Consider the following 10804-nt stretch of genomic DNA (forward strand, 5'->3'; position numbering starts at 1 on the left):
ACCTGCAGAGGGCAGTTCAAGGGTTAGGTTTGGCGCAGGCTGCTTTGCAGAACCTAAAAAAATGTATTAAAGTGAATTTCACATTAAAAGCATCACATAAATAACCAAACTAAAAGAAAAACAAATGGAGAAGAACTTTAAACTGAAGAAGTGTATTTGTTGTGAATGACTGAGGCTGCGGATTTGCTGAAGCTGTGTGAGTCTGTGTCCAATAGAACATCGTGCTCTCTGGAGGTTCCACCATGTTCAGAGACTTTGGCCGGCGGCTGCAGAGGGACCTGAAGAGGGTGGTGGACGCTCGGCTGAAGCTGAGCGAAGAGCTGAGCGGAGGACGGATAAAGGTGAGCCTGACCAGCGAGTGCAGGCCGATCCAGACCTTTATGACCTGAACACATCTGGAAACAGAGGTTTTTAACGTTGGTCAGCTTCAGGTAAAGCTTTTCTTTGTTTGTGTGGAACTTTTCAGTCAAAAGGCTGAAACTGGTCCCCACTGAGCTCCTCCACAGTCCAGATCAGTGCTGGTCCCATGGTGGTCCCAGCTGGAATCACCTTCCTATTAATAGCAGAGTTGGGAATTAACAAAGTGCAAATACCTTGTACTTAAGTAGAATTTTCAGCTGAGTACTTTCTACTCCTTACATTTTTGAACAGGATCATGACTTTAGGTTTATCTGTAGTTTATACTCTGGGTTTAAAGTGGAGTGCAGGTTTCCGTATGTTTAGCATTTAGCTAGCCCTACTGAAGAGGAGCGAGCAAAGCTTTTGTACTGTCAGGTAATTTGAAATGCAGCTAACAAACATCAGCAAACACACAAACTGTCTGTGTGCAGTTTATCTCACAGTGTGCTAAAGCTGCTTGTTTCACTAGGAGAGAAAAGACCGAGAGCTAAGTTCAATCAGAGATGGAGAGAGATCAGAAAGAAGAACAGGACAGGAAGAAGAGAGCTTAGAGTTAAAGGGAAGGATGCTCATTTAAAGCTCACACAGAAGTCCTCATGTTGTTAAACCTGCTACTAAACAAACTGAGGCAGACTAACTGTGTTATTTAAAGGCTGCAGGTTAGTGCAGCATAAACAGGTGAGTTTGTACTGTGATGGCTTTCAAGTAAAGACCAGCTGCTGCACAGTGACTGTCTTATATAAAGATAGCATAAACTGTCAGTGTAGAGGATGAAATCAACCAGGACAACTCAGGAAACATCTGCTCACATCTGGTTGAATCCAGGTGTGTACATCCACAGAGAGCAGCAGATCACAGCCTGCACAGAAGAACATCTACTGGAGATCTCAGTAGGGATGATTGTGAGTTTGGTTCTTTTCCCCACACTGAGCCATTACAGCTGACTTTAGGTTCCCCACCTGCTGAATCCACTTCACCCTCTGACTGTGCTTGTGTTCCTGGTTAGAAACAAAGTCCTTCCCTCTACAACGGAGGCAACAGAAAAAAGAAATGTATTTTTATTTCCCCTCCTGCTCATCTTCTACTTACCTGATTCAAGCTGAGTACATTTATTAGAATTAAAATTCAGGTTAAAATTATTACATTAATAAAAAATGTGGTAGAAATGTTCTTCAAGGAACTTTCTTCCTCTGAGTATGTTTCAGAGCCGGTACTTTTCACTTTTATTTGAGTAAATAATTTGAATCAGTACTTGAACTTGAGTATTTTTTAACAGTACTTTGTACTTGAGTATTTTTTAACAGTACTTTGTACTTGTACTTGTCTGTAGTTTTGCCACCTGTGATTAATAGTCACCAGATCCTGGTGCAGCTGATAACAGCACAGAGCAGAGTTAAGCTTTAATGTTACAGCCTTTACCTGGACGGCATTTAACTGGATCACTGGTTTGTTCCCAGTTTCTTTGTGATGTGAATCATTTATATGCAGATGACGTGTTTTTGTGTGTTGGCAGCCGAAGCCGATGGAGGTTCAGGTCGTCTCACATCACATGCAGCGCTACGCCGTCTGGTTCGGAGGCTCTATGTTGGCGTCCACGGTAACCAAAACATTTGTGTTCTTCTACTTTCACACAAAGCATTTCCCTAAACAACATGTGGCTGGAGGAAATGAGCCTGCTCAGTAAACTCTTTCCTGACGAGTTCATGGTTTCAGGTCTTAGTGAATAAAATATGCATTCAGTTTATAACTCTTGGCCCGTCTGGAGAGACCAGGAACCTTTGTTGACACTGTGTGTTGTTGTGTTTGCAGCCGGAGTTTTTCCAGGTGTGTCACTCGAAGAAGGACTACGACGAGATCGGGCCGAGCATCTGTCGACACAACCCCGTGTTTGGCATCATGTCCTGATGACAGCGGCGAGCCCATCGGCCCGCTAACCTGTTAGCCTGCTAGCAACCAGCCACTCAGCCATTAGCCTGATAGTTTTTTGCCCTTCTCAGTTTTCACCTATGAGGCTGCTAACCTGTTAGCGGGCTAGCTCAGCATCATCAAGCACATGGAGAACGAAGCACAAAGGCAGTTAGAGAGCACGACAAAGTTTGCAGTGGTTTTGTTTTGATAAATTTACTCCACAGAGAAGAATTTTACCGAGAACAAGAGGAGCTGCAGGAGACCTGGTGTAGCTAGCCAACCTTCTTCCAACACGTAGCAGTGCTAATAGAGATCCTCCGAAGCTGAGGCTGTTGTCCCGACAGCAGATAGAGATAAATATGGCGCCTGCTCGCCTCTCATCCTCATTTCGGCCTCTTATCAAACACAAGCCGCTCTGTGCTGAAGCTGGCGACGGTGGATTTAACAGGACAAGCCTCTGGATGTTTTTTGTCACTCGGCATTTATGTCAGCATGTTTGTGGCCCTGCTATAACGATCAGACTCACACTGAATCTCACTGACTTTTTGTCTCTAAACTAGAAAAAGCTCTAAAATCCGCCTCTTCGTCTTTCGGACAGTGTCGTAGACAGACAGAAAATAATTTTCTTTGGTGGTGATGGTCTCATTTTCTCTCTGGCAGCACAATCAGGTTTAGTTTTGAGCGCTGCAGCCTGCAGAGGGCGCCAATGGTGTCAGGACAGCGACCCAGTGTGACGTCACAATCAAAGGGGACCTGTTCTGCTTTTTCTCGTTTTCTGGTACAAGAGTAAAGTCATAGTCTCTGATATTGAGATGAAACACCACCCATGTGTCAGATAACGAGCTCATCACCACACTGGCTTCCTGAAATGGCCCAATCAGAAGAAGCTGGGATTTTAGGGGTTATTTTAGACAGAGCATGACAAGGCTTTAGACAAGGCTCATTTTGATCTCTGAATCGTGCAAAGCTGCTCTAGAAGAATCAAAGAAGAAAGATACAGACCTGAGAGCAGTCTTTAGAATCTGAATTCACAGGCTTATAGATGCAGTGTGACGTCTTCCTCCTCAGGACGTCATGATGTTCGTCAGAATAAACCTCCATCATTTCAGTCAGGATCAGAGAGAAGCCCAGCTCTGTTTCTGTTTGCTCCAGTCTCACAGTGATGGAGCGATGTTGGTCTGAACATCACTCTCTGGGTCTACGGCCCCAAGATCCCCCCAAAAACCACCAGACAGAATACAAAGGGAGAGTAAATCTATTCATTTTAACATATAAAGTGTATTTTGTGACTTTAGATATAAGAGACATGACTGTGGATCAGCATGAGCATTTATTTTTGATGAAATTGGACTAGCGTGAGCCGGGAAGAGGCTCCAAATGATTCTGGGTCATGGGTTTAGTTTTTAATGTGGTCAGGCTCTATATTTGTAAAATAAATAAATAAAAATAAATAATAATAATATAAACTTTACATTAATAGATATTTATATTGACTGAGAGAGCAAGAATCAGACCGAGCAAGGATCAGGTCCAAACAACCTGCAGCATGTGTTCAGGTGCAGTCATGTGATGGGTACGTCTTCCAGTCATTGTTAGGTGAGACACTCAGTTTGGAGATTTGCTTCCACAACACGTTTTCTCTTACAGCGCAGGGATGAAAGCAGATAATATCCACGTTATGCAAATGAGTGTTTCCTAAACGAGATGAAGCCTCATTTGCATATTTAAAAATCAACCTCCAAACAGTTCATGTCTATAATTAGTCAGTTTCACAATATTATCTGTACATACTGGTTTGCAATAAACATGTATGAAGTTCTGCAGATCATATCCTTGCTTTGTCCATGTCAGTTCTTTTCTTGCACCACAAATCTTGTCCTTACCTCCAGCACAGCCATCTGGCAGTGACCCTCCGACCTCTGCCATAGTCCTCAGATGGACCTGGGCCTGCTCATTTAAGACACACCCACTTCCATCAGTGTTTTCTTTTTTTATCACGAGGTTGGCTGACTGGTTCAGTGTGCATGCCGATAGTGAACCTTACGTTGCTGCTTTCACTTTACTTGAATGTTCAAACTTTTGCATTTGATCCAGTGACTTGGGCTCCTCTTGGGCTGGAGTAACCTGTGAGAGCCAGTGATACTGTTCTACTGCAGATGAATCACCTGAATGAGGAGGTGCACTCCTCTGTGTTTCATGCTCAGTTACTCTGACTGAATCTCCTCTTCACCTCACTCTTATACCTGTTCACCCTGTGTCCCTCCTCTCTAACTCCACCCACTGTGACATCACCAGCCACCCTCTCTATCACAGTCATTACATTTTCTTCTCTTCTATATATGCAACATAGATTCTCCAGTGTATGCAGTCACTCTACAGCCCCCATCAGCCCAAGCAGAATCCTCGTTTAACTAAAGTAGATGTGAAAACGTTCACAATTACACAAAACAACCTCCTGTTAAAAAATATTTTAAAGTCCTTGTTGACGCGCACACACACACAGTTAACTCAGACTTGGTGTGAGGTCTTTAGAATAATTATTATGTTTTATTTTTTGTATCCATTACATCGGTTAAACTTACACCTCGCTAAACTCTGATGTTCTTTGATCTTTAACAAAGACGAGCACTCTGTATCTGTTTGAACATAATAGGCTGGACGTTAAGGCCTTTGAATCTCTCAGGAGAAGAAAGCCGGGGGGGGGGGCTTCAGGCTCTCTGTCTGAGTTCTCACTAATATGACATCATGTGGCTGCTGCAGTAAAGATGTAGTAGTACATCACGATTCAGTACATCGTGCTGCTTTGAGAATTTTTTGCTTTGTTTTTAGTCAGGATTTTCATCACAAACATCATAACAGACAGATGTGATGGGTTTGTCTCAAACATAAACACAGTGTGTATCATTTTAAATCCAGACAGTAATAACTAGATAACCATAATGTATCTCACTGGGATTCAGGACTACAGTCAATGGACTAAACCAGAGAAGAAGAAAACAGATCCTCAGTGTGGATCAGTATAATATCAGCCTGATGTCTGCAGTTTAGTGTCAGCACAACTTTCACATCATATTCATCTCAGCACAACTAAAACATGCTGACTGACGTCAGAGTTTCAAGTCCACATCCTGGACTCTAGAAAACCAGCTGCTTCACTCCTGAATCCAGATGATTCCAGATGTTTCTGCATGGTGGATCAGACTCTGATCAAACACTACTGACTGACCTGCAGCTGAAACCATGACAGAGCCCTGCAGACTCTCAGTGTTGGACCTGTTGTGGAAAATCTTAACAATAACCTGCAACACACCCAGTTTTGAAATGGTTCAATAACATATTGCATTATGGAGAGAAACATCCCAGCCAGAACACTGGGATCATTTCTAAATTTTGCCACCGCCCTTACATGTTTATATACACAGACAGACAAAGACATTACAACTCTTACACGCTGGCCCCTCTCACGGGGTGGGGGGGCTATACCATCAGCCCCATCTTTAAACCCCCTCCCTCACAGAGAGAATTCTGACCTTGTTTTCTGGTTGGCCGTCACCTCCCTAAGAGCAGGATGTCTGGAGATCTTCAACTCAAGTGCAATAAAACTTGGGGCCTTGTGATAAGATTCCACATGCGTGCATACAACCAGTGTCAGGAGTGATCTTGCCATACCAGGTTGAGAAAGTGATATTAATATTACTAAAGTGATATAAATTCAAATATGTGATTAATACATCAGAAAAGAAATCTGCCACTACAGACCTCCTCCTGACCTCGTACATACTGACCATGATGTGGCTCCATCTCTCCATCAGACCTGTTCCTCTGCACGATCTGATATGGTCGTGTTGGTGTTGTTCCCAGCTCAACATAGTAAATGTTGTTCCAGGATCAACATTGCAAGTGAGCAATCAGAATGTTGTGACGTCATACTTTTGCGACTTTGGGAAAAACCACCGTAAAACAAAAAACTGTACTTAAGCTGCGAGAAACCGCCTCTGTCCGCCGATCAACGGACCCTGACCCTGACCCTAACCCTTTAATAAACGGTAAGCAGAATTGATATCGTCCTTACAACACTGGAATTTCATAAATGCACGAATGGCTTGGCTCGCCAAAGAAGAACGTCACAACAACGTGATTGGTCACTTGCAATGTTGATCCTGGAACAACATTTACTATGTTGATCTGGGAACAACACCAACACAACGATATCAGATCGTCTTGTTCCTCTGACCTTCACACCTCAGCCTGTTTCCTTCATGAGGAACGGTTTCCTGATGAGCTGAAGGTCCAGATCATCTCTCGGGTCTTTACTGGAGTTTTACCTCTGGTACTCAGACAAAGTTCATCAGTGTAGATAGTTCTGAGAGTCTGCCACGTCTTCTTTTGTTGTCTTCTTGCTGCTTCTTCTTTTAAAACTCAAACATTTATTGGAGCTGAACAGGTGTGTTACAAAACCAAACCACCAGACACAGTGACAGGAAACTCATCTTTTATTTTTACGTTGATCAGAGTTACAGAAAGAAACATGAAACAGTCTGACCCTCTGCTCTCTGACACGTTTGACTTCAACAACATGAAAACAGCCAAATCCTCATTAATCTGTTGGTTTCTGTTGGACTTTTATTCTAATCAGCTCTAAAATGTTTCCATAAAATCTAATAAACTTCTCGTTAACATCAGTGTCCAATGAAAATTCTACAAATAAAGTCATTTTCCTGATTGTTTTGTTCTCTTGGTTTCCATCCATCCTGAAGGTTTTCACAGAGCCGCCTGTTCAGGTTTGACTCAAAGCCTTGTTTCTGGAACACTTTAGTCCTGAAACCTGCTGAAGCTCTGACATGTTCTGCTGTTTGAACGTCTTTGTTTGTATAAAGACGCGTAGAAAATCGTCTCTGTGAAAACCTGTGATGTGAAAACCAAACAGACAACGCGCTCGTGTTTCTGTAAGTGGATTGGAGGATTGAACATTGAACTGTATCAGCTGCTTCTGGGTGTTACAGATGATTCCTAATTTGCTCTCCTGTGAGTGCTGAACATCTGGCAGTGCGTCACATCAGCTCCAGCTCCCGTGAAAGGCACGGATCCACCTCGCAGAGAGCGGCGATCAGAGCCGAGCTGGCCTGGGATCCTTTTCTGCGCACCACGTCGATCACCTGTCGGGCTTTATCCGACCTGCTCTTCACACCGCCTAAATCCATTTCATCATCGATGATGACGCGGCGCTCCAGGAGTTTATCCAGCAGCTTCCTCAGGACAGGTTCGGACACTCTGTCGATAAACTGAGAGCGAACGGCCGTCAGCTTCTCCTCTGCTGAGGAGTCGGCGGCGGTCTTTGGCAGATCGGGACCTGGAAGACCTGTGAGAGAGAGGAGGACGGATTAATGCCGAGGTCAGAGTGAGGCCGAAGACCTCCAACCACGGGAGCCTCAGCGTGAGGCCGAAGACCTCCGACCAAGGGAGCCTCGGCGTGAGGCCGAAGACCTCCGACCACCGGAGCCTCGGCGTGAGGCTGAAGACCTCCGACCACCAGAGCCTCGGCGTGAGGCTGAAGACCTCCGACCACGGGAGCCTCGGCGTTCCTGAGAACATCAATCCTGCAGCTCCGACTCGGGCGGCTCCTTCCATCAGCTGTTTGCTCTGAATGCACCTTAAAAGGGAGAGAGACACTCTGCACACACTTCCTGTTTGCTGTTTGCACGTCCTGTCACAGCGTGACGCTGCGTGTGACCCTGATGATGTCACCTGAATGTCCAACGCTCAAACAGGTTAAAGGAAGTGCACGCCTGCCCACAGCCTCACTGACCTGCAGGTTGACCCATGACCTTTTGCAGCTCCTTCGCCAGATCGTTCCTGTTGATCTTCTTAAAGATACTCTCCATCACCTGCACGGCTCCGTCCATGTGATACTTCTGCACCATCAGATCCACGGCGTCGCACCTCTCTGCCTTCGACAGCTGGTTCACTTTGATGGGCTCGATGTCTCTAAACCGCTCGTTCTTCAGGTTCCACTTGAAGGCCTTGAATTCCTCATCCGTTATGTCGTCCAGGATGTTGACGAGGTCCAGCTCCGTCATCTCGGCTTCCTGCTAGCATCAGAAAACACTGATCAGACTGATGCATCATGGGTAATGAGCGCCGTGAGAGCGCTGTGAGAGCGCCGACGTGAAACACAGTAAGTGTTAGCAAACATCTCCAGTAATAAATCAGTGCACCACAAACACATGGACGACTATGACAGAGGCACAGAAAGAGGCGGGGTTTAGTTCAGGAAGGAGGCGTGACCTGGAAGTACCTGCCCTCATCAGCACTGTCTGAATTCTCCACATGACTGTCACGGCGGGAATTGCATGTGCAATGTGCTTCCAGAGCAGATCCAAGGAGACGGGAGAACGCGAGAAGAGGAGTAATGAAATGAGTCAAGTTATTGGACTGAATCCCAGAAAACAAAGACAAAGCAACGCGAAACAAGCGATTAAGTAAGAAAACTAAACAATCTATGAAAACTTTGGCAGGAGACATAAAAATGAACAGGCACATGGAAAACGTAGACGCGGGTTAATCCAAACATGAACAGTTGTAAGTAAACTCTGTGACCTGATGTGACGTAAACAGACGACCCGACAAAGAACAGAGGAAACAAGGAGGACTTAGATACACAGGAGAGATGTGAGGGAAGTGGAAACGCCTGGGGACACCCCCGACACCAATCAGGAGTCGGGAATGTCAGCATGCCCCGCCCTCAGCTGTTTCTTGTCACTGCAGCTTAAACTGGTTTGAACCTGATCTCAGATTAAAGACAAAGCGATCACACACAGCTGACTGATGATGAAGTGTGAAAGAAGGAGCAAACCCTGCAGATGTTCTCAGCAGGTTTACAAAGATGGCCTCCAGCTGCTTTTAATCGACACCAGCGAGAGCAGACGTCAGGCTCGCAGGAAGAAAACCTTCTGTGGCGCTCGCCCTCAAAGGCCAAGCCAGAATCTCCCAGCCGACCCTGAAGCTGACGAGGAGCTTCAGGTAGAAACGGCAGACACACTCACCTTTCAGCTCAGAGCGATGACAGAGAAAGGAGCTTCCACTCGCTGCTGCCTGTCAGACGGGCTTCAGGGCTGCTGCTCTGCCAGTTGTGAGGCGCTGCTCAGACTGACTAATGTCAGCGGTTTGGCTTCTTTTTTCATGCTTCCTGTGTTAATGCGACACAGGAAGAAGACATCCGCTCACCATCAACCTCTCTCACATCTGTCTACATCAGGCATGTCAAACATAAGGCCTGGGGGCCCCAGAATGGACCACGTAAAGACACCAGTGTGGCCCGCTGAAAATCTTTGGAAAATGCATGTGAGGACATCGATGTGTGAGTTTTGACTGTATCGCACAGCTTTTCGTTTTCCTCACAGATTACCCCCCCCCCCCCCCCCCCCCCCAGCGCTCACATTAACTGTGATCCACACTAACACGAAGGGCGGCCTCACTGGTTCAGCCCACTGGAGGTGGAAGTGGGCTGTATGTGGGTTAGTGAGGTTTGCACACGTGTCACTGACCTGCTTACTTTTCAGGTGCAGCGAGGTCGGCCACTAAACCTGAGCGAAAGCAAACATTTGAGCTGCTGAAAGAAAAAAAACAACTTACAAATTAAAACATCTGAAAATAAATAATTTTTATTTTCAGTTTCAGTTTTATTTATAAGGCACTAAATCACAACAACAGTCGCCTCAAGGTGCTTTATACTGTAATGTAGACCCTACAATAACACATACAGAGAAAAACCCAACAATCAAATGACCCCCTATGAGCAGCACTTTGGCGACAGTGGGAAGGAAAAACTCCCTTTTAACAGGAAGAAACCTCCAGCAGAACTTAAACAAAACAAATAAAAGCAAATACAAAACATTTGAAGGTGTGTAGCGCTAGTATTTCCAGCACCGGTAATCATTAATTCTGCGGTTTTAATCCCTACTTGCATTTTATTTGCCCCATAAACAGTTATGTACAAAACGACGGAGAACACGGCAGCTCCGTACAAACACAGACGTGACGAAGAGGCAAAAAAAGAGGACGAGGAAAAAATCAAAGGAGTGAAAGGGTGAGACCCATACGAGCATACTGAGTGGAGTAAGGACGTTAGCATGCTGCCCATCTTTCGTCACGCACATATTTATTATTATATGGTCCTAAGTGTGAGTGCACACATTCACAACATGTTTAGTAACTTCAAATCCTGCAACAAGCCCAGCTCCAGTTTACTTTGGTGATTTAGACTACTCCATCTCACAGCTGTTGTTACAGGCCAATGCATCTATTTGTCGTTTCAGGTTGTAGTGTTACACAACATTTTCAGATCTAATAGAAATAAAATGAGTGTTTCGTAATTCATTCAATTTATTGTCTTTATTTATAACTGGCATCATTGTTTCATTCTATTATAGAATCTGACAGCAAAGAGGCAACATTGTATTCCGTTATGCTTTATTAGCTGCTTCGGTGAAAAACAAAT

General features: G+C 44.9%; 2 protein-coding genes across 4 annotated transcripts in view; one reads left to right on the forward strand and one right to left on the reverse strand.

Annotated features, from left to right (window-relative positions):
* actr3b (actin related protein 3B) overlaps window positions 1-4137 on the forward strand; it is a 13767-nt gene extending 9630 nt beyond the window's left edge. For both annotated transcript variants that reach the window (XM_087846706.1, XM_087846707.1), the window contains 3 exons: window positions 216-341; window positions 1913-1996; window positions 2209-4137. In XM_087846706.1, coding sequence (XP_087702832.1) covers window positions 216-341; window positions 1913-1996; window positions 2209-2304 — 306 coding nt within the window. In that variant the 3' untranslated portion in view covers window positions 2305-4137. The remainder of the gene's footprint in view (window positions 1-215; window positions 342-1912; window positions 1997-2208) is intronic.
* A 2909-nt stretch (window positions 4138-7046) lies between these two features.
* Window positions 7047-9478, reverse strand: LOC148101691 (uncharacterized). 2 transcript variants are annotated; one of them, XM_087846721.1, is made up of 3 exons: window positions 9351-9478; window positions 8114-8396; window positions 7047-7666 (listed from the first exon to the last, which is right to left on the reverse strand). In XM_087846721.1, exons 2-3 carry the CDS (start codon window positions 8382-8384, stop codon window positions 7359-7361), a joined length of 579 nt encoding a protein of 192 aa, XP_087702847.1. In that variant the 5' UTR covers window positions 8385-8396; window positions 9351-9478; the 3' UTR covers window positions 7047-7358. The 2 variants fall into 2 exon arrangements, with proteins under 2 accessions (XP_087702847.1, XP_087702848.1); XM_087846722.1 differs by having other exon boundaries at window positions 8114-8393; window positions 9351-9470.
* Between the last annotated feature and the right edge of the window lie 1326 nt (window positions 9479-10804).

Source organism: Neolamprologus brichardi, chromosome 9 (assembly GCF_056152115.1).
Source record: "Neolamprologus brichardi isolate AB-2024 chromosome 9, ASM5615211v1, whole genome shotgun sequence".
In the NCBI taxonomy this organism is placed as follows: Eukaryota; Metazoa; Chordata; class Actinopteri; order Cichliformes; family Cichlidae; genus Neolamprologus; species Neolamprologus brichardi.

Bases quoted from the DNA above. Each gene is read 5' to 3' on its own strand.
- LOC148101691 (XM_087846721.1), bottom strand. From the start codon at position 8,384: ATGACGGAGCTGGACCTCGTCAACATCCTGGACGACATAACGGATGAG. The intron at 7,667-8,113 runs GTCAGTGAGGCT...TCTCTCTCACAG, and splicing joins GGTCATGGGTCAACCTGCAG to GTCTTCCAGGTCCCGATCTG.